General features: G+C 40.0%; 1 protein-coding gene across 1 annotated transcript in view; it reads left to right on the forward strand.

Annotated features, from left to right (window-relative positions):
• LOC111219349 (neural-cadherin-like) overlaps window positions 1-24873 on the forward strand; it is a 319768-nt gene that overhangs the window by 74191 nt on the left and 220704 nt on the right. Inside the window, exons 2-4 of the mRNA XM_022741986.1 lie at window positions 15576-15773; window positions 18736-18961; window positions 21163-21367. Of these exons, the coding sequence (XP_022597707.1) occupies window positions 15576-15773; window positions 18736-18961; window positions 21163-21367 (629 nt within the window). The remainder of the gene's footprint in view (window positions 1-15575; window positions 15774-18735; window positions 18962-21162; window positions 21368-24873) is intronic.

Genomic DNA, 24873 nt, shown 5'->3' on the forward strand with positions numbered 1-24873 from the left:
ACAGGCTTTGGGATGGATATATATTTACATTACATGTCTACAATATAAGCATACATACATAAACATACATATTTGTATGGGCTAGACATATATGTCAATGTATGAAATTGTTCCAATTTCTAATAGGATTCATATATCATTTTTGTAATTAATAATGTTTTTATTTTATATGTACATATATTTTATATATAGAAATTTGATAATGTACATTTAATACATTTGCGTATACAAAACAAAGATTTTTAGAATCAACAGAAACTACTTGTTCCTGAGAAGGGCACATTTCATTAGTGTTTGCTTCCGTCACTGTATACAACAAGACACCCCACTGATAGCCTTACATGTTATTCAGATGTACACTGTTTATTTTTACTGTTTATTCCAAGAGATGTGACCTAGATCTTATTTTTACTTTCATTTTCCATGTACGAAATGCATTGAAGGGCTCTTCAACCCACATTTCTTTCTTTCTTGTTTGTGTGTTTGTTTTTGTTTGTTTTTTGTGAGCTGTAAACTATAATATATATAATATAATATATTCTCACCTTATAAAGTTGTTGTGGTGAACATGTTAGCAAACAGTTGTTCATCCAGAAAACACAGAGGAACATTAGCATTAATTTGCAGTCGTGTTCCTTTTAGCTCTGTTTTTGGTCTCCACCAGCTCCTCTTAAGCAGCTAAATGCTTCAGTTTGTTCGCCACCTAGTAGCTAATGTTGTCTGTCGGTCGTTTGTTGCTGGAAAGGCGGTGTTCAGTTGGTTCACAAGAAATCTCACACTGATATCTGCTGCATCTGTAAACAACAAAAACAATCAGACGAGACCAAAACAGTAAAGTTTTGGGCCATAACACGAAAACCATTGAGCTGAAAGAAGCTAAAACGCTCCACAGAGTCAGGTGGTGCTTCACTATGGGTCATCACTATGGTTACATTACATGTCTGATCTGTTGCCAGTACATAGATATTGATTATTAGTGCAGCTGAAATTTAATTGAATTTATTGTTATTGATGAAAATGTGACGATCATGATTTGAGTTGCTATTGCTCAGCCTTAGCTGATGCCATTGCTTTTTTAACTTAGCTGTTGCACTTCCATGAATGTGTTGCACATCTGTGAATGTGCATAAGTGCACATGCCAATTTGTCTCATGCCAATTTGTGTATGGATTTGTTTGAGCGCCATATTGGCAGTATGAAGATTTTCAATTATGAGTAGCTGTGCTGAAAGAAAAGGCAGTGAAACTATTGGCTAACCATTTGTATCATTTGTAATTAGTGTAAGAACTAAAGCTTGATTCTCTCTCACTGTTAGTCTCCATCCGTCTCTCTCTCTCTCTCTCTCTCTCATCCCTTAGCTTAATTGGCATTTCCATGTAAAAATGTGAAAAAGTCACTAAGACGGCGGCAGCTTTCCATTTAAACAGATTATGGATGGAACAGTTAGCAGTGAAGGCCACATAGCCCTTTGTAATCCTCACAGAGGACATTTAATTAACTGGCCTTCTTTGCTATTCTCACTGTCTCTGTCTCTGTGTCTCTGTCTTTCTCTCTCTCTCTCTCTCACACAGACACACACACACTCTCTCTCTCTCTCTCCTTCTCCCTCTTTCTTTCTTTCTCTCTCTCTCTCTCTCCTTTTCCCTCTTTCTTTCTCTCTCTTTCTCTCCATCTCTTGGCCTTCCTGTTTCTTTCATTCTTTTTTTCTTAACCCTCAAAAAGCCGTCTCTGCCCATGGGGACCTCAATTTTTGTCCCCACTGTAACACAAGTCCCCACCAGGATATAAACGCAAGCCCACACACACACACACACACACACACACACACACATCGCCACCCCAGCCCCCCTACACACAGACACTGACAGTGCAGGTGTTGTCAGGTATAATGAAACTCTTCTCCTCAGAGGCTAAAAGACTGGAATAGTTAGTGCTGCATGTTAACGCTAAATGAGAGATGGAGAGAAAGAGAAGGAGGGGGGGGGGTTGTGGGGGGTAGGGGGTTGCTGTGGGGCAGTTAAATGAGGAGTTCTACATTATGCCTTCAGTACTGTCAGCACAATATAGAGCAGGAGGTGGAGAGAGATATTGAGAAAATGAGGTAGCAGAGCTAGAAAGGTGCTGATTGGGGTCAGTGGAGGAGGCTGCAGGGAAATGGGTCAGTGTTTGATCCAGCAGCCGTTAACTGACTGTCTTCCTTAAGCTCCATCACAGTCACACACACAGACACGCACACTCACTTCTTTGTACATACATGTGCAGACACATTACGTAATGACCTAAACATGTGTTTACACAGACTCGTGCACAAACAAACAGATTTATCAGGGACATCTTTGGGCTACAACAAATGGCAAGGAACTCATTTTTTTTCCCCATCTTCATTTGCTTACTGTAATGTTGACTCATACACTGATCACTGTTTTAAACTATGTAAAAAAAAAATACTCTGCTATGATCAATGTTTTATTCAACATGGTTTTCCTACATAAAATTGAAAAAATGGAAAACTGTGGCTGTAAGAACATCTACTCTTACTTCCTCATTGACAAATCTGGAACAGGCCTTGTGCCCCGCCCACCACCGCTGCTGTGCTATAGGTTAACAGGTGAAAGAGCAGAGGATCAACATGGTTAGAAGAGGAAACATCAGAGACACTCAGACACATGTTTGAGCCTCAGTCAGACTGATGGCATGGTTCCTTAGTTATATGACGTATAAAACCATGGCTGTTATTATGATTGATATGATCATTGGGTCACTGCAGTTCCAAGGTGGAAATACTCAGTCATGATATGTCTTGTTTTGCATGAAAAACAACATGGATGGTAACAAGGTTAAACACTTGAGTTTCACTTGATTTTGGTCTTTGAGGAATCATATGACTCAATTTTTGTTTGACAAATATAATAGAAGCAATTTGACTTTTAGAAAAGTCAGCACAACATTGTAGGAAGAAAGTCAATGGTTCACAAATTTTTCTAAAGTGAAATGAATCTAATAATACACAGAAATGACACCAATACACACGTCTTCACGCCTAAACATGTACTTTCAGACACATATTACACGCACGTGTGTGATATTTGGCTGTTTATTGTTCAGAGAGTGTCTGTGAATGTGGTTTCATCAGATCATCCCAGTAGCTGCCTTTAAGCACAGTATGTGCTACAGGCAGCAAACAAAGCATTAAAGATGTGAGTTTAAGTGTCAGCAGAGGTAGATCAGACACTCAGTGCGCAGCGCCAAAAAGCACTGGGGTGAAAAAAAGAACCCAACAAAATTCAGGTGAAGTAACATTTGGAGAACGCGGGACCAAAGAGACTCAGGCCTGATAAGAACACATCCTCACCAACATAAACCTGTGTTTATAGAAATGTGTGGTGGGACTGTGCACATCTTACACATACCTTTGACTATATAACGGGTTTGTAGAGTTAGTCAAGTGTGATATTGGTGAAGTAGAAATGAAAAAATAAGGCGAGAGACAGAATTTTATATGTGACGTTATTGTTTTAGGTTATGACCCATTTTGACTGTTTTCTTTGCAGTCTACTCCCACAGTAGCGGGAACCCAGTCAGGGGAACATTTACAAGTGTTATTTGAAAGAAATGCACATTTTTGGCTTTGTGCATACACAGAATTTTTGAACACACTGATCAGTGAATCTCAATCATAAATCACTGCTGTTTTCCATGCACACTGCACTTGACCTGAATGAGAGCTCGTTGCACTGCTGCAGGTCACAGAATCTGTCCAGGGTTAGAGCCACATTTCCCAACAAAACAGTGTATTGGGCAGTTGTTAATTTAATCTCTCTTAATTCTTTTACACACTTATCTCTTATCCATCTGTTTGCTCCGTTTCAGATAGAATTAAACCAAATGTTTTAAACATATACCTACTCACTTTTCTACTGGCTTTAAATCATCTGTCCTTTTCTGCTGCTGTCCAGTTAGCTCGGCTGTTGCTGAGGTGCAGCCTGTTAGCTTGACACTGATACTGATGCATCTAAAACTGCCTGGATCAGGTCCCAGTCCCGTGGATGAGCTCAGGACATCCCTGCGCTGGTTACATGCGCTGCAGGTGTTTGAGTTAAAACTGAAATATTTCTGGCCAGAACTTATTAACTATGCATAACTATTGCACCTTATGTTTATGAGGCATGAAATTCATTTGTGAATTATGTAAATCCCTATATTTGTTCATGACTGACATAAAATGAATATTTAATGATACATTTTCATGTAAATCAGTATCTCTAAACTTCAGCAGCCAGACTTTGTTTTGTTTCTTATGGTTTGGGGGGCTTCAGTTATTCTTGTTACTGAACCACATCTTGTACAAATATAAGCAGAGGGAGGGAGAGATACAATCTGGTCATACATAAATACAAAAGACAAACAGGTTCCTTAAAGATGTGTTCCTTTCTGAAACTCTTCCTGGACATTGGAAGCACAATGGAAACACAAGGAGCAGTAAAAAGGCTACAGACAAAATACTAAGCAATAGCTGCCTCAGATTTTATGAAGATGGCACAAAGTATGACAACTGTACTGTTCTTACAGGAATATAAAGCTCTCTAAAGATGGCAAACGAAATAACACCATGATTAATTAAAACTAATGAGGACTAGTAAAATACTTTTCTTTACTTTATCACATTGGAGACATTTAACCTCAGATGCTCCAAAATAAGCAGTTTTCTACTTCTAAGTCTGTGTTTGGTCTCTTGACACAATAACACTCTGTGTCTAACTGAAGGTGATTCAGTTTATCTCAAGTTCAGAAAACCTGAAGAAGCAAAACATTCAGGAAATCAGACAGGTACCACTGCGGTGTAATTTGCTCATTTACTTTCTGCTACTCCCTCTTAACGCTTAGGAAGAAAAACACCGTGGAAGTAATTTTCTAATGCGCAAGCTTATAATGTGCACAGTATCATAGCTGATCTCAGAACGGTGGAAGCTGAGTCAAGAAACAGCTTCACAAGCACACTCTGGCTATAACTAGTCACACGTCAGAGAACCCGGGCTTATCCTCAATGTGCAAATGTCCCAAACATGCTGCTCCCCTCTCCACTTGACAAAGCCCCAGCCTCAGGACACAGTCACACCCACCAAAATGACAGAAATACAGCGGGCTGGTAGTCAAGCTAGCTTCTAATGAGAACAACCTGTTGCATCCACAAGAGGGCAGTAAACTACAAAATTGATGGACACAGGTCAAATCCGATCCTTTATGACAGTGGTTCTCAAACCTTTTCACATCAAGGACCCATAAACAACAAATTAGATCACGGACCCCCATCTTAGATGATTTATTGCAGAAAGTGTTTAAAACCCAGACCAAAACAGTCTTATGGGAGGAACCCATAGCAGCAACCCCCTCAAGGACGCCACTTTGAGAATCATTGCTTTATGAGACAGAACGCTACGCTGTTCTGAGATCAGATGTAAGCCGCGACATCGCTGCAACTGCAGTATCATTCTATTTGATTTTTAAGTTATTTTTAGGTGCATTGTTTTGCCTTTATTATGACGGGTAAACTGAGAGAGAGTCAGGAAAGTCAGGGGAGAGAGAGGGGGGCAACACGCCTGGGTTGGATTTGAACCCAGGCTGCTGTGGTAAGGACTGAGCCTCACTTGTTAACCTAGCCTGGTATGCACTCTACCAAGCGAGCCACAGAGTGATGTCTACTTTTAGCTTCAACTGGGCCAGCAGTGCTTACCTCGCTTGGCCTGATGCCACGCCACTGGTGTGAACAGAAGAACATCAGCACAAAGAGTAATAAATAACAAAAGTTGGATGAAAACCAAACAGTGGCTCAAAATTTTATTAAAAATATGATAATTTTGCAACTGTCCAAAATAGCACAAAGTAATTAAAACCACTGTGTTACTTTTTATTTATTTTGGTGTTGTCAACAAATCCTTCCCTCAGATAAAATGAGCAGTTTTTTATCACTGTTTGTGTAACCCCTTCACACTCAGTCTGTAGTTGAGGTAAATTAGTTTTGCCAAAAATACAACCAAACAGAATAAAAATAATATATGTGCTTATATATACTGTGCTTCATTCTGTGTCTGAAAGCACATTATCGACTGGTGCTTTGTTACATACAACTTTATTAGCCTCAGTGAAAACCTAAATGGAGCCTGAATTGCAAGTTACAGAAAAAACTAGAAAACACTGCTCTGCCCTTTTTCACAGCTCAGCTGCTGTTGTGCAAGAGATAAATCTAAATGACTGGGCAGGGCGCAGCAGGGTGGACAGTTCACTGTCTGTCAGGTCAAACAGCTGTAGACTGCAGTGTCTGCCTCTGCTTATATTAATTAATGTTTATATAAGAATTGTGCAATGCCGGAGGAGAGGTCTGAGTGCATGTCATTCAGTTCATTGAATGAGTCTTAAAAGATTCAGGTTTTAAGCCCATCCCTCCCACTTGCTATAGTGTTGATGAACACTTGCAGCAGTACAGCTGAAGAGAAACCCCCTGCATCAAATCAGAGCTCCCTTAAGGTTTTATTAGCAACATTCAAAACCCAAAACAGGGTGTCATTCATAACTAAAGATGTTTGCAAGGACCTGTGTCAGGGTCGGACCTCGGGTATGTAGTCAGTCGAAGTTGTCACAGCATAGGGGTTATTCCACAGTCTAAAGTCCATTTTTGGCTTTATTTTAGTCTGCTACCTAGGTCTTTAGGTAAAAACCCAAGTAAATGATAGACAGCTCAGCTCCCAGCCGCTCCAAGACGTGCTATGTCCACCAAAAAGCGTCGGTGTATTACTGATTTTTAAAGTGAAATTGCCTTCTTCGTTCTTTCTACTGGTTTTAAACCCCTGATGAACGTCTGATTCATAAGTTATCAGAGAGAGAGAGAGTAACAATCGAAACAAAGGTTAGCAGCAATCACAGCTCCCAACCCTTCCCTGCCGTCTCGTGTCCACCGTAAAGCGTCTGTGAATCACGCACTTTAAATGCGAAATTTGCTGTATTCAGTGGTTTTACTGGTTATAATCACTGCGTCTGTTTTGGAGAGGAAGTGACCTCTGTGGATAATTTGGTTGCCGGTAAAAACTTCCTGAATGACTGACACAAACAGTGGTGGATGTATTTCGTTACATACCTCAGCTTTTCAGAGAGATCAGTGAAAGAAACCCCTTGTGCAAAATGTCGTCAAGATGTGAGTGAATCAGAAGTTGCCCGGAGGTGAGACAAGACTTACTTTTACTGACAGGAAAGCTGGGAACTAATCATCTAGCAATAAAGTTGAATATTGTTGAGAAGTATTCTCAATTCTTTCTTTGTTGACCTTACTTTGTAGTTGTCAACAGGCTGAAGTGCTTGACTAAAACTGGTAGCATTGGCTGGAAGCTTTATTCCCAGCCTTCCGCGGCGTTATTAAAGGGTTCAAATCAGAAGAGGTTGTTTTGTCGACTTTACAGAGTATGACATGTCAAGAAGGTAATGAGGAACCAGCGAGCTTGACGAATAAAAGTGCAATTACATCAAAGAAAACAATAAAAGCCATTCAACCAGCAGCTTCACTACACCACCAGCATGTTCACACGCATGTAACAGTCAACAGGGTGAACTTGAGCTCTTTCCATCTACCTCCTTGTAACCTCTTCAGTACATCCTAACAAAGATGCTGTTTTCAATTTTATAAATGTCAACATATTAGAATGGTGGAAATATTAAATTAAAGTAGTGCTGTCTCATAGTTCTTCTCATACCTGCAAACTGAGCAGAGTTTTCTTTTTGACTTAGAACAAAATAAGAATTTTAATTAAAGAAGGGTCAAGGAGGTGACCTGAATATATACAGTGGATCAGGCATGCGAGTTGGCAATGCTGTGAACAGAGAGCGCTCCAGGGATGCTAGATTACATGCAGAACTGAAAGATATTTATATTCATTGCGTAATTTATAGTTTGGTGAGGGACTAGTATAGATAACAGGAAAATCTGGCCATTTCCACCACCAAAGGTAATATTACTGTACCAACTTTTTTAGGTGGACCATATCTGCGGAGCCAGTCTTATAACAGCCAATGTGCCTGACTGACTGACTGACTGAGTCATCATATTTCCACCATTGATCAGCCAAATGCTAATGTGACCAATATGTACGGATACCAACTGTGGGCTTAGGGCAACGCCAAAATACTCCCATGGCCAACGCTTCTTGTCACCAGAAGTGGAGTGGCGCTTCCAGATCACTGAGCCTCGCCTCCTTTATGACAAATAAACTACTTTCATTACATGTATCATTATTACTAATGGAGGCAGAGGAATAACTAAACATAAGACACACCGAACAAGAGAGAGCAGGAGAGAGGGAGGGAGAGAGAGAGAAGCCATCAGTAACTGCTGAGCTAAAGAAGCTAGCAGATATGACAGAAAAATTGGACATTGTTTACTGCAGCACAGCAATAGAAGCCGCGTTAAGAAATAAAGGGTTTCTGTGCGCTGAAACGCTAAAGGTCTTTCAATATGAAACAATTACAGGAAGTGTTGCATTTGTTTTAACGCGTAACGCAGTCACTTTAACAGGAGTCACGAAAGATGGGAACGACTGAAAACAAGGCTTCTTTCTGAAATACTGGTATTATACATTTGAAATAGAGGGGATTAGGAAGAAAGACCTGCTTCTACAACAAGCCTGACTCATCTAAAGACCTGTGTCCTTCTGGAGTCGAGGTAAATAAAGTCCTTGGTCACTTTTTGAGGAAAGACAGCAGTTGAAAATTGTCGTGGGTCCCAGACAGACAGAGGCTGCTTGCTGTGTGAGAGACAAAATATGAAAGATATTCTGTTGCTTCTAACTTTCTCTCTGAGTGATCATTTTATGTGATGAGTAAATGTAGCACGGTGGTGCAGTGGTTAGCGCTGTCGCCTCACAGCAAGAAGGTTCCGGGTTCGAGTCCCGGCTCGGACGCGGGGTCTTTCTGTGTGGAGTTTGCATGTTCTCCCCGTGCTTGTGTGGGTTCTCTCCGGGTACTCCGGCTTCCTCCCACAGTCCAAAGACATGCAAATGGGGACTAGGCTGATTGGTTGCTCCAAATTGAGTATGAATGTGAGAGTGAATGGTTGTTTGTCTCTGTGTGCCCTGCGATGGACTGGCGACCTGTCCAGGGTGTACCCCGCCTCTCGCCCGAAAGGATGCTGGGATAGGCTCCAGCCCCCCCGCGACCCTACAAGAGGATAAGCGGTAGACAATGAATGAATGAAGTAAATGTAGCTGAAATCACAGCACAGTCTTTATTTTTTATTATTTTGTGTTTGGTGATTTTGTCAGACAACGTCACGGTATAAAAATCAGGATTTCAGCAGCAGAGCAGCAGCTTGGAACTGGCTTGGAAGCTAACATGTAGCCTTGATGGGCCACTTTTCCGTCACGATTTCAAACTTGTTCTGCTGTCTGACAACAGAAACAGAGAAAACATGTAAATGAGAACAGCTTTATTGTGAATTCAGCTGTATTAAAATACTGTATATGTGAGCACAGAGAGTGGGAGAGAATAGGACATGATGCTGTCAGTTGTTTACAAGTTTTCAACTACATCCTCGATTTCGTACATTGGCCATATGCAGTGCAACTTTATACTTGGTTTTGACCTAGTCTTGTTGCAGGACTAAAAGCATGCTGTTGTGCTATCCCCTCCTTATCCTTACTTCACCCCACCTAAGTTTATGACAGCTACCCTGGCTCCACGGGGAAAAGTCTGACATTCATCCTCCTGTAATCAACAAATCATTAATAGTAACATCTTGGATGAAACCAGGGTCATGCTGAACGATAACCTCCAGTGGTATTTAGATAGTTGAATAGATAGATGTACTTTATTGATCCCAAATTTGGAAATATACAAATATAGCAAGATAAAATACCTCAAGGTTGTGCAGAGAGAGTTGAGTTTGGTTGAAACGGAAAGTGTAAACCTAAAAGCTCTGGGAGTTCTCTGTCAGACAGAGGTGAACAGAGTTATTGCTGTTGGCAGGAGGGATTTCCTTGTTTGTTTTTTGTCCTAAAGAAGTGTCTTGTGTCAAGTGATTCCTTAATTTGTTTCCTTTTTTGCCGTACATACTGACAGTAAACAGAATATCTATGGTTTTTGAACTGTTGGTCAGACAAAACAAAACATCTGAAGACACTATCTTGGGCTGTGGGAAATTAAAAATGATTTTTTTCTAGACAAAATATTTAATTGGTAAATTGGAAAAATAATGAAAAGATTAAATTGTGATGATAATAACTGTTAGTTGCAGCCCTAAGTACATGTGAAAAGTTTTACAAAGCCTTTTGTGGCTCCAGAGGAAGTAGCATGAAATCTGATTAGTTGCCTCAGGGGATGATACTCAGGCGTCAGCTGGAACTGAAGACTGCAAGGTTGAAATTGAAAAAAAAAATCTAGGAATGAGGCAGCAACAGAGGTCTGTAAGCAAGGAAGAGAAATGCATGGAATAGAAACAATGATATATTTGGTTCTGTTGCATCGATTTTAATATTTTCAATGAGTCCAACGATGTTATAGCACTGCAATGCTAAATTAGTGCTGTTTTTTTCATTTTGTGCTGTAAAGAAATCCAGCAGATATCCATCCAAATTTGACCTGATGGAAAACAATGAAAAACTGAAATGTGGAGACATCCACATTTATCCTGGCATCGGTCTTTTTTTTGTTCTCAGTCATTCTTAAATCTCTAAATGAATATGGCTCTGGGTACTCTTGTTGCATATTAGGCTATGATAATATGACGATATATACAGCAAGACAATATAAATTTGTCTATTGTCAAAGAATTGGCTAAACAGTGTAAGAAGTGGCAACTATTAAATATCACTGATTGTCGCCTTTTGAATGCAATGTTGCAAATCAATGAACAGAAAGGTTTTTATGGCAATATCTGATTTTTTATCAGAGTTAACTACTGAGATTTATCTGTAATGAATTTACAGATTTAGCTGAAAACTTCAACAAAAACTTTCCATGTAATGCTGTTATTGATAAGCACCAATTCATGGTTCATATTGCCATAAAGATATAAATGAATATATGCTGTGATCAGGGATTTTATCTATTCCCCACTCCTATAGCAGAGTCATTGCAGGGGGCAATACATTACAGCCTGACTGGTAAATCTGCCAGACCAGTTCATTAGCTGGACTGGTATATTGGCCAATATTAGCTTATCGCAGATATACTGTATGAATCGAGCAATGGATTATCACTGGTGTATACATTAGCAAGATATTGTTTTCTGTATATATTATTGATGTGGCATATGCTTTATTTTTATTTATTTAATAGGGACAATGCAATTTAATATAGTTCCAAAAGAAGTCATGAAACTGATGTGTTGCACAGAGAGATTATAGCTACTGCTAATTTACACCTCTTGTCCCTCGCTGGGGTTTTACAGACAACACAATTGATAATATCATACAATTAGCTAAAAATATACAGATGTACAGTCTAAAAAGAGACAACAATAGCACAACAGTTAAATTAAATTACAGCCTTGGTTTGCTTTTAGCAGCACTGAAGCTTTATTGTAAAGGATCAAAGAAAGATTATTATTGACATCTGTGTCATCTTCCAAAAAATCCTGCATTGTTTGGGATATATTGACCAAGCAGATATGTTGACATTTGCATTTTTACTATAACAGAGTTGTCGCTAATTTTATTGTTTCCATTTGTGCTTTTCTTGCCACAACAATTAAAATGTCTGCTGTGAATAGAAAAAAGTATGTAGTCTTTTTAACAGAGAATTGCTACTTTGATCTGTCCTTGTCCACAGTTAGTGTTCTGATCATGACAAAAATCAATTACAATGAGCAAAAGGCAGCAACGGCATTAGGTGTGTTTGTGCGCAGGGTTTCAGGTCTCTGCACGTACACTATATGCTCTGACAACAAGATAACAAGAAAGCTGTGAAGAAATGAATAATCTAACAATGCTTGGACTTGCAGCCCATTGGGGCAGATGAGGACGGTGGCCACGAAAAAAGCCTTCTGTAGCACTATTAGTAATTGTAGGTCCCACTTTTTCTCGAGATTGCGACATATCATTAGATTTAGTGAGATACATTAGTGTGAGGGATGGCAATAGCACTAAGCTGTATCTCCCTATTGTCCTTCATTAGCCACTAATCCACTGATGATCGTTATTAGTGAGAAAGGAGTGTGTGTGTGTGTGTGTGTGTGTGTGTGTGTGTGTGTGTGTGTGTGTGTTTGTGCGTTTCTGTGCTTGAATGTGTGTGGCTGTAAGATGCATTTTGGCATAGTGCTCTGTATATTAGCCCAGTGATTTATTATCTGGGTAATGCCATCCCTTCTTCCCCAAAGCTGCATTGTCCTTTTGCCAATTAATTCTGAATCTGTTACGACCACAGGGAGGGAGGGAGACAGAGAGAAAGACAGAAAGAGAGAGAGAGAGAGAGAGAGAGAGGGAGAGAGGGAGAGAGATCATCAACAAATACATTGGTTCAACCCCAGAGTTAAGTGCCGTGCTATATTTTTTTTTGTAATATGTGGCTGGTTAATTCCGCTTTTCTATCTTCTTTTGATGTCCGCTTATGTTTTTCCTTGTAATGTTCCCTTGCTCCCTCTCTTCTCTAATGCCATTGATTTATGCAATTGCTTGCTTGTTCCTTTTTTTTCCTTCTCTTCTTAATTCTTCCATCTTCCAATTTTCGTTGTTCTGCTGTTTCTATAACAACCACAGGGTCATTTCTCAGCCTCTGCGTTTCGCTCTTAATCCTGTTCATACGACACTCAACTCTTATTTTTCTTGCTGCTTTTTCTTGCTGTGCTCTACTTACTTGATTTCACCCTATCACTCTGAAAATAAGTCTTTTTTTTCTCTCGCTCTCCTCTTTGTATGTCTCCGACATCCTTTCATCAATTACTGTACAGTCGTTCACACACAGGGGCCTTTTTTTCATCTTTTTACTTGTGTTTGTTAGTACGACTGGAGAAAGTAAAATACAGAGAAAATTCATCATCTGGACCAGCTGTTCAGGCCACATTGGATAAATGTAGTGCAATTTCAGAGATATCATTGTGTTGTACAACCATTGCATATAAGAATCAGACATTTTTTTTTCAACAGGTACCAGAACTGACACTGACTAAGAGCAATCTTCCAGCTCCAGCCCTGAAATTACTCCTCTGCTTCCCTACTGTGACCAGCAAACACTGCTGTGAAGCTTCGTCTTTATGTGTGTGTGTGTGTGTATGCACGTGTGTGTGTGGTGTGTGTGTGTGTGTGTGTGTGTGTGTGTGTGTGTGCTCGGATGAGGTCTGTGTGGAACCTTAGTATGTTTTACCAATGTCAATATGATTGCTGTTTACCATGGGGTGCAGTCAGGGCAGCACTTCAGGAGAGAAACAGAGGCAGATGACAGCTGAACTGAATCCAGAATAAGAGCAGCTGATAAGAAAAACACTGGAGGACTTTAGCATTGCCAGCACATGCTATTTCTGTTCCTTATTTATTGTTTTTGGTATTTGTTTTTTGGGGGGAATAAACTAATTTAGTTTAGAATCCCCAAAAACAGGAAATCCTCATCACCTATAGCCTGCTTCTACTTTGCTTAATCATCAACCTGAATTCTTCACTGGAATCTTATAAAGGACTGTTTCCACCTTATTGTCGTGTCTTAAACAGCAGCAGTATTCATTCATTATTAATACGTAGTGTAAAGTGCACCAGTGCTTCACTTTGTGCAGCCAATCCAGAGATTGTACAGGGCTCTAACCAATCATTATGTCCATTATCAATTAATCTGTCAATTATATTCTCTGTGAAATATTATTTTTAAAATTTAAATGAAAAACATCCTTCATAATGTCTAATGCAGTCCATGGAGATGTTTTCAGATTGCTTGATTTGTCCCACCATCTGTCCAAAACCCCAAAATATTGAGTTTACTACATTATAAGAAAGTAAATGATTTGTTTAAAAATTCATCAGCTTTAAGTTGCAGGAAGTGTTGTTTGCTGTAGCAAAAGTCCATCCATCCATCCATCCATTTATCTATCTATCCTTAACCAGCTAGTTTGTATTGGCTGCTGGAATGATGCTGTGGCCCTGTTCACACCTAACATTAACATGCGTCATGTGTGATCCAGCCACATGTGGACAGGCCTGTTCATTTCATACATACATTTTGTACTTTACATTGTGAACTATTGTACATTCCTCCATTCGTCTTGCACATTGTACATATTAGAATGCGTTTCCACAAGCGTCTCGGGTGACAACTTGTGATCGAATCTCACTTCCCCGCTCTATATGCAAATAAAAACGTACATCATTTCTGTTTGCAAAGACCAAGTGCGTTGTTGTTTTTAGCCGGTTGGACTATGACAGATGGATCTGTTGTCAATGTGGTTGTGTGTGTGAGACAGAGAGAGAGAAAGAGAGCGAGGTTTGAGGTAATTGATGCGTTGTGCACAGCTCTACAATGAAATAAGGTTTTAGCTGTAAAAAAAAAAAAAAATAGATAGTAAATATGTGGTGGTCAATGTTGATGTTGTGGCGGGCTGCCACAGATAAATCAATGCGTGGGAAACATTGTGATAAGTGTAAAAAGTTGGACTAATTAGACTGTGGCAGAGGATGTCAGTTGAGTAAGGGGTCCTTCAATGTGGCCCAGGACACATTTGCATTCACACACCTAAAAGAATAAGGCCATGTGTGGCCCAGACCAGCCCCGAATGCGGTCTTAGTGATTGGATCTCATTGTGTCTTGGGTGCATTCACACCTACCTACACACCTACCTGAGGCGCATGTTAATGGCAGGTATGAACAAGGCCTGTGTTTCCTGTTGAAGTAGAACAGGAGGCTGCAGCTAGCTGAACATCACATGGTTTTCTCTGCTGCAAGAGAACACAGAGGTGCTCTACACTGAGAGAAAGAGAGACAGAAAAAAAACACTTAACAGGTGATGAAGACTTTGACAGTTGGGAGTGAAATTAATGTAGTAAAACACAATCTCACTCACTTTTTTTGTCTAAATCTGTCACTAAGCCATGCACTGTGTCTGTGTGAGACAAAGAGTCTTGAAACTCTATAAAAGAAACCAAAAGAAAGAAACAGTACCAACAGGGACAAGACAGCATGTGGCTTAATTGTTTTGTATTTCTGTAACGTATGCTATGAACTGTCATTTGCTTTGCACTAAATGTGGCTAAGTGAACTTATTTACAAATATATTTTTCAGTATAATGTAACTTTGCATGCATGAATGCATTGTAAATGTGTAAGTCAAAAACAAAGTAAGGCTTGTTGACAAAAATGTTAGCATGCTAAAATATGTATGTATGCCTTTCTGAACTCTGTGAGCTCTGCAAGCTTTACTGGTAAGCAGAAAAATATTGCAGCGGGGTGTTCTTCAAGTTTAATCTTATTCCCAGAAACCCAAAATGTATTTCTTTCCATTTACTTAAGATTACATTTAACAACCCAGTCAAACATGGTGTCTGCATTAGATTTGATCAGACAGTTGCCACGATTAACACTGTCTTAACTTTCCTCTTCTCGTTTTCTGTCTTCCCCAGGTCCAGAGTGGTACTTGGTCAGAGTGGAGCTGACTGTGACAGATGTGAATGACAATGTCCCAGAGTGGAGCATGGTTCCTGCCCCCTACCTCGCTGTGGTTTCACCTGATGCCCCTGCGGGCTCGCTGGTCTACAAGCTCCACGCCCAGGACGGGGACGAAGGCAACAATGGTGAAGTGGAATACTTCCTGTCTGATGGTAGGTTTTTCTTCCTTTCCCCTCTGTGTCCTATAGTTTAATATTGTATTGTAAAAAAGGGTAACTTGAAGTTTGGGTAGGTGGGTGAGGGCCAGGACCTCTGTGCTGTGCATGCTGCTTCACTGGCAGTAGGAACGCTTAAATGGAGCAGAGTGATTTCTTACACCTGCACTTTTTCTGCTAAGACAAGTCAAAATGTTTAACCATATGAAAGGCACCAACACTGGGCTTTAATCTACAGCCTTCACACTTCAGCTACTATGATATGAGGGGTTTAAGTTTGAATAGTACACATTTGTTTAGATAGTACACCCTAAATGGATTTATATAGAAAACCTCTGAACATTCAATACAGGTTTTCCCATTTCAAAATGAGAATTATATCAATCGCTTGCTTGGTTTTTGCTTGGTGTGTGTGATACTGCGGTGGCCCAGACAGGTCAATGCAAAAAAACCACAAGACAAATGCAAATTTAGCCACAACACAAATACAAAAGCCACAACACAAATAACGTTCACTAGAACTGTAATTTTATATTTGATTGAGGTAATTAAAGCTTCTGTTCTGTTATTTTATCAAGGAAATGATTAACCTTACTTTGAAAACTGGTGTTTCATACATGGCAGGCTAAATGTAATGTTCCTTTGCACCAGGTTTAATTGCTTGAACTTATTTGAAATACACAAAATTTGCAAAGAACAATCTCAGTTCATTTAATTTCACTGTAACGTTTGTGTAATATCACTAATACATTTCCATACATGGGTACAGCTTTACATTGATCTGACTGACTAATGACATAATGCTAGTGTTAGTGCAAAGCTAGCTTCACAATAACCTGACTTTGGATGACAGAGTACAAAAATATGAAAATGTAAACACATAAAAAATGAGAGAGAGAGAGAAAAAGAAATAAATGAATAACATTGCTCATTTCTGACAACAAATAGTGCCATTAATCACAGTAACCTAGCAACAAAGTTTCACTTACTTCTTAAACCAGCAATACTAGTCCACCTGCATTTGTGTTGATACTTTTGCATTCACGTTGGGGCTTTTGTGTTTGTGTTGTGGCTTTTGTATAGTGTTGACTCGTTTGGGCCACCGTATGATACAGACAGAAGAGACATGTAACGTTCAATACTTTTTCTAAATGTTTCCTTTGATGTAGAATCAAGTCTTTTTCTGTTCCATCTTGAAATTTGAGCCTCTGCCGAGCCAGTTTATAGTTCATGTGTTATCTCCCAGAGTAATGTAAGTCATTTCTCTATACGCGGAATAATTGCTTTTTTACCTTTTACTTTTATTTGTCTGCCATGCAACGTTTTCTTCTTCCCATAGTGGAATCTGTTAAACTTCTGCCTATTAAGGGACAGCCTTTAAGTTGTCCCCATAGGAAGGACAGACAATGAATTGGCGACAGAAATTAGAAGAAAAAAACATAAACATTGATGTTAGTGTCTAGACTAAACTTTTCATTGGTTTGAATTGACGTTTCACCCATTAAAGGATTAATCACACCTCTCACTGTGCTGTTGTGCACCACTTTGGCTCAGAATCAGTTATTTTGTGGAAGCAGGATTGTGTGATAAAAGGCATGTGATATGGAGGTAACCTTTGTAAAAGCAGTATAGTTTAGATGAAAGTCTTACCATCGCACCCTGTTATGTTACGTCAAGGCCGTGAATTTTAACATCCACCTCCCAGTCTCTCTGCTCTTTGCATTTCACATCTCAACGACTTGTAAAACTGACTGTCCAGCCATATTTATCACTTCACTGGCGCATGCTCAACACACATTTACAGTATTTTTGACAGCTCTTGATGGCAGCAAGATTTACACCACCCCCACCTTGCCTTGCAGTCCTTTGCACCGGTTGACTCTGAGCTGTAAACGAGAGAGGCTGTTACACGTCCAGGGTTTGGTATGTGCCCTGCTAGTCTTTGCTTTTAAGCTGAAAGCACTTCTCAACGTGAAAGCACAGGAAGAAGTCTGGAAGAAAGAGATCAAGATCAGCACGGATAAACTTGGATCATTACGTAATCTTCTGCATCTCTGTCGTTCAGCTGCTCATTATTACACTCTTAATACCATTCTTACACGTATAGCTGCAGTATCTGTCACTTCTTACCTTTCCTTCTTACCTCTCTGTGTTTTCTTCAAATCACTCATTTTATCAGTAGCCTCACCAACGTGTTATCTCTTATACATAAAATATTATTTTTCCCTCAGCTTTTATCCCTTTCATGTTCTACTGTTAATCTCTGCATTGTGTTTATTTTGATATCTTATCTTTGATCTATTGCCCGTCCATATCATGTCCAATGACTCTCGTCATTTCGCTTGTGTGTGCTCTCTGGAGAACGTGCTGGAAATAGGGAAAAAGTCGGGGCGGGCCGCCCTGGCTGTTTGCTGCATGGACCCCCAATTGCAGCGCTGGTGATCGTGCTAAGACCCCCTTGCTTGCCCCTCTGGTGTGCCCCCCCCCACCCCCCACCCGCCCGCACCCCCCCCCCCCACCCCACCCCACCCCACAGAGACAAACAACCATTCCCTTAATACATGAATATGATAATTATCATTATGATTATCATTAGTATATATTATTATTTTATATTACCATTATATATTATTATTGTATTATTGATCATTGTTTTGATACTTCTTTTTATTATTATTATTATTATTATTATCAATTTTATTATTGTATATGATGTATGCATACACAGACACTACCCACAACATACCCAAATCAATCTACACCCTTAAATTTAGTTTTATATACACTATGTCATGTCAGCTGTCTGTCTATTATGTTTTTTTGGTTTCCTTGTCACAGTGTCTTCTATGTCACTTTCTGTTTATCATGTTTTTTCACCAATAATAATAATAAAAAAGAAAATAAAAGGAAAAAAGGTTCATCAAACTACAATCAGCCAACATATTGCTTTTATCTGCAGGTGGTGATGGTCGTTTTGAGGTAGACAGGAAGAGCGGCCAGGTCCGAACCACAGGCCTCCCGCTGCAGCGAGATAGGGAGTACCTGCTGACAGTGGTGGCTGCTGATCGGCTGGGCAGCCGCAGCGCCCCCGCCGTGGTCTCCGTGGTGGCGGGGGCCCGACCGCCACAGTTCACTAACGCTTCCTTCACCATCGCCATACCAGAAAACACCCCTGAAGGACAGCCGTGAGTTTACACACACAAACAGAAAAAAAAAGAAAGCCTGGTCCCAGGCAGAATTTCTCCACTAGACATCCACCTGAAGTGGTTTATACACTGCACACACACACTCACACACATCTGTGCACAAATACATTTCTCTCAGGTATTGTCCTTCTGCCACAGACATGACTGATCTCCCCTCACTTTGCTTACGTGTTTGGAAAAGATGAATTCATAATCCATATTTGATGTGCACACATAATATGTCTGTCTTTCTCTGGGTAACACATCTTCATGTTTGGCTGCTTAATACAGTGGATTTCAATACTATAAGCATGACGCAGTTAGCCTTGTGTATTATTATATGTAGCACATGAGTAAACGCACTGCTGTCTGGTATTGACTTACACACACACTTGCACAGTGTTTCATTGTAAAGGTTGAATCAGGGATGCAGCAGCGGGTGTAATGAACAGGCTCTACACTCTTCATATGAGATCATTGTACATTACTGTGATATGTGTTTAAAGATTCATGTCACATGCCTACACGGCTTCATACATTATACTGCGTAGGCCTGTGTATCCTTACACATGCACTCAAACAAACACACACACACACACTGAGGTCTGAGTACAGTGGTGCGGTTATGACTAGTGTCCTTGAATTGGTCTCATTATCCCCCTCCAGCTTGCTTCCTCGGTGTGACTGACACATTTGGCAAACCAGTAAAGTGGATATTCCAGTCTGTTGTTTACACTGATTTCATCATGGAAATTGTGTAAGGGTTGGATAGCGCGTCCAATAAATAACAGGCACCGACTCTGCTCAGCGTTTTATGGCTCTAAGGCCCCTAAACCCTTAGTATACTCAGTACTACTCTGTCGGACACTGGACAGAAACACTTGACACAACTTCACTTTGAGGTGCTCCACACAGGTCTGAGATTTTTTTTGGTTATATTGTTTCTTTATTTTCATGTGCTTGTTTGTTTTTCAAAAGTATTAATTCCAATTAAAGGTAGGGAAAATAGTTATTGCATTTTTTCTTTTTTGGGTGTGTGCAGTGGTTTGTAATGTAATGCACAACAGGAGAACACAGTTAGCTACAATGAACATCAGACTGATTATTTTGAAGACCTTGCATAAATTTGCCATGGCATAATGCAGTAATTGGAGTGGAAACATGTTTTTCATATCATGATAAAGAGCGAGTGCGGGGTTTTATGTAGCCCTCTTTTCACCTTTTTCTGTGCTCAATTCTTTTTACTCTGCTCTATAGATATATAACACATGGCACCTCTTCATACGTTTCTTTTTATGCTTTTTTTATTTATTATAATTTATTTCTGCATTTATTTCTACACACATTGAATGACCTCTATTCAGGATAATGTGCTGTTCTTTTAAATTTGCCTTAACCTATATCGCTATATAGATATGTTTGTACATACCTCAGTCTGTCCTTCTTTACTCCAGCCCATGTAGCTATACTCAAATCTATTCTAACCAAAGCTTATTGGCTCCACACAACTGTATAAAAGTACTCATCTTTCTTCTCTGAGTCTACTTCATTCTAATCTACATCTATTTGGCACATACTGGAGTACACATGGAGTACACGCATTTCCACTACAGTAGCTTAACCTTTAACTTAACCTGTCGCCAGTGTCAGTCAACACTCAGTAGGTGGTACAGAACCCCATGTTCAGGTAGGCCTACTCTCAGGGCCATGCAAGGCAATAGCTTGGCAATACTGCTATTGATAATACAGGATGATGTGTTTAGCGCAACACTATTTACACAAGTTAGTTTCTAAATACAGAGAATCTGATTCAGAATATTCAGTGCTTGTGTTTCGCTGCCTTGTCATTTATTTTGTCTGTATAATCTGTTTGCACAGTGTTTGGCAGTACTCTACTAGTTTAACAACATTTGTGTAGTGTAGTGATCCTCAAAGCCCAGCTTTTTTTCTCATTTAAAAGTCATTATGTGCAAACGTGAACGATATCCATATTATTCCCCCCGTGCCTGACAGGTTCTTCAGTTCAGGTTATGGTTAACTTCCCTTTGTGATAAAGCCTTTCTGCTGTACATAATTCTTCTCTACACAACATGCAAACATGTTAAGAAGACATCTATTTAACCCTGAATACATATACTATACTTCACCAAACTCTACTGCACAGTCAGTCAATGGTCGACTTTCCCTCCATGCCTCTCCAGCTTCCTGGTCACACCTGCCGTGTCCTTCCAGAAGAAACCAATCAGCTACAGCCTCCTCATCAATCCCAGCAGCCTCTTCTCCATCTCAGCGGAGACCGGCGAAATCAGCCTGACCCGCCCTATTGACTATGAGAGCGACCAGCATCGCTACTTGCTGCTGGTGCGAGCCAGCGAGGGCATGGAGAGCATGAGCAGCGCGGCAGAGGTGAGTGCGTGCATGATGTGAATTCCAAGTCACATTCCCACTGTCAAGTTTAACGAATGGATTGTCTTCAAAACTCAAAGATTTCTGACATTACAAGGTTGTCTCGATCTTACATCATACTACAAACATTATCTGACAGGTCCTCAACTTGACATGTCTTCTATACTTTGCGCTATTGTCACTTACTCCTGGGGCAGCGTTATTGACCCAGCACAGGGACAGTTGGCTGGAAGAAAGCTGCTGAACTGTGGTGAGCAGTGTTGATTATGTGCAGACAATAAAATAACCACACGCAGTCATAAAATCTCAGGCTACTCTGAAACATCCTTGAGCTGAACATGCACTGAGGCTGCTGAAGTGCTGGTAGATTTAATTTTATTGACTTACAGTTGCTGCATGGATGGTAATAGTTGTGGATGCTGCAGTTAAAATGATTGTCTGGTTTTAGCACCTCTTGATTGTCCTGTTTTTTTTTTTTGTTTTTTCTTTTTGTTGTTATCGGATTGCCTCACTCTGAATTGATTGAATGAGAGCCATAAAATTCTCAACCTAAAGGACCACTGTCTTTCATTTTAGTCTAAAAGCATGAGCATTGTCTTCAGTCAAACCCAAATAGACTTGTCTGTCTGGAATGACTGCTCTGGGATTCCCAATGACTTCCTCATGTTGTCAGGAAGTGAGAGAGAACAGCGGCTGACCGCTGCAGGCATCGAAGCATCTGGTCTGGTTTCCATCATTACTCTGGCCTCGGGCTAAAACATGTCCTGCTGAACCAATCTGTCCTCGACTGCTCTGCTTTGGGCCTCTGTGGACTGCAGAGCACCAGGAGCTTGTATGGAGACAGAGAGGGAGAAAGAGAAAAGTCGGGAAACTTGAGGAGGTGTGCTCAATTCAACAGTGAGATGAAAATGATGGATGGAAAGAATGAAAAAAGAAAGAAAGAAAGGAATTGGCTTGGAATTGGTACGTGCCCTTGTCTGCTCGCACGCCTACCCTGGGTAGCCAGCCTGCTCAGCACCTATGCCTGCTCTCTGGAGCCAGAGTAAGCTTTTTGAACTTCCACATGTTGTCCCATCAGTAAAGCCAGCACCTTTTAGACTGCAACCCCTGGCCCCTCATTCTCTCTGTCTGGGCAGTTTAACCGTAGACTGTAAATAAAGATGGATGTAGCCTCCATGACATCACCAGTAGGTTTCTGAAGAGGGGGCTTGAAGCTCAGAGTGAGCTGCTCAGACGTCGCCATCTTGGCAGTGCGTGATTCCGCCCAACTCTTGGATATTCCAAAAATGGACAAAGATGTGACGCGTGTGTGGAACGGAGATTTCAGTTCATGCTGGTGTAATAATTGTGGTAAGCATGCACGCCTGTTGGCATTGTTAGTACAGGAACTGTAGTTTTTGGCACTACTGTTTTCAGCCCCGGAGGTTGCTGCTTGAGTTTAACACCATCAGATAGAAGCTACGTTGTGCGTGTGTGAACACTGAATGTACTGATTGTGATGCACCCATATATGATTTTAATTTTTATTCTTAGGCAGTAATTGAAAGAAATTGTTTTGCATTACAAGTTAGTGAAGTTTATACTACTCTGAATTCAAACGTTTTTCCGTGAACATGCTGTAAGTGATCTTAATCAGTGAAAGAACTTACTGAGTGTTTAGTGCTCAGTAGGCTAATCTTGTTGACAGAATAAGCCTTTAACAAATGCTCTGTGCCTTAATGCACCAATTCTTGCTTTTTGCTGCCTCCTGAACAGAATTACAGTCATTACATCACACTGGAACAGTTGAGGGGATAATGGAGGGCTGAATGACCGCAACAAGGCCTAAGTGGTGTATTGATGTAGTGTATGGTGGTGGTAAGGCATGATCCTGTTAAAATATTCATAATATTTACATCCATGTTGTTTTACTAAAAATAATATACATAGTATCTTTTCAAGTGTTCACCCGAATCATAGATAATAGTGCTTTGGCTCCAGTGCTCCATTTCAGCACACACACGTGAGTACATATAATAACCTTTGGGCTGATGGTTTTAGTTACATAAAATCATTTTAAAAATGTAAAAGTACATAAAATCTAGGTAGACACACTCCTTACTAGATGGGGCGTGTGGGTGTAACTGATATGAGTGACAGGCTCCAGAGAAACATGCTGTTATCACTGAATGTGCTATATTAAATATTGAAATATACTGTAGAAGATTATTGATATAAGGACAAAAAATGTATGAGACAGCAAAGTAGCAGGTTAATGCCCCACCACAAGCCCCTTAATGTATTCTATACGTTGAAGGTTAATAAAAGAAAACTGCATGCTCATAACTGCAAGACTAGACTTCCTGAATTTTAGAAAACACTTCTCCTCTGGATAAAATACACATTGCTGCTGTCAGTCACTTTTGGAGTATCTGGATGAGATGCCACAATATCTTCTGCTGGTGCATTCATATCAATAGATGGTTCATTAAGAGATTGTTGCTGATTGTTGTGTTTTCTTTTTTTATAAACACAGATGGACAAATAAAAACCTAAAAACTATTTATGTTTTGAATGCAGAAATTTCCTTCGTCTGCATTCGAACTGAGGATGGTCGGGTTACAGTCATCTGGACTTACAGCACACCAATTAAGTGGTTATTTAACAAACTACAGTGATATGTAAACCATTTCTTTTTTCAAACTCTTCCCTGAGTTTTATTTCTCCATTTTTATTCAACAGACTAACTTGTCAGCTCTGACTTGGCTGTCCTTGGCATGTCCTCAGCTTCACTTGCCCAATTAGTGGCTGGTATTTACAGGTGCAGTACCTGTGCTGTATGCAGTAGCACATATGAATGTAAATATAACCCCCTAGTTAAAATTCCTATGAAGTGTAATTTCTCATGCCTGATATGACCTTTTTTGCGAATATACTGTATCAACGGAGCAAAAGCTCATGATGGCTAAACCCTGCTGCATTACTGTATAAACTATGAAGACACTTATTTCACTGAAGCTACCTCCTTGGTATTTAGGGCTTGATAAGATAAGGATCGATGAAGTGTGACTTAGATTCCCTGCTTTAAGTGTGAGCCATCCTGTTTCCAAAGACTACACAAAACACAACTACAAGAAATTCTTAGTTTAGATGGTGGTGGCTTTCTACCAACACGTTACTTGTTCCCTGCAGTGTCAGAGACATTGCTCAGGTCTGCTCTGGTCCTCTTTTCACTCACACAAAGGATACCTGTGCTCGCACTAGTTTCAATTCATTTAGATTAACAATGAGACAAAAACTAAATCAAAATATTTCAGGGATGAGAGTTATTATCACCAGTGTTGAGGAAGCTACTGTACTTTGAAAGCATAGCTTAGCAAGCTACCAGTTACTTTACACTGGAAGAAGCTGAAGTACAGCAAAGCTACCATAGGGAGAAATTTAGTTTGGTTAACTGAAGAAAAAGTAATTCGAACTTACTTTGTAAAAGAAAATATGTAATATGAAATTATAACAAAATACAATAC

This window comes from Seriola dumerili, unplaced genomic scaffold, assembly GCF_002260705.1.
Source record: "Seriola dumerili isolate Sdu_G_001 unplaced genomic scaffold, Sdu_1.0 BDQW01000003.1, whole genome shotgun sequence".
In the NCBI taxonomy this organism is placed as follows: domain Eukaryota; kingdom Metazoa; phylum Chordata; class Actinopteri; order Carangiformes; family Carangidae; genus Seriola; species Seriola dumerili.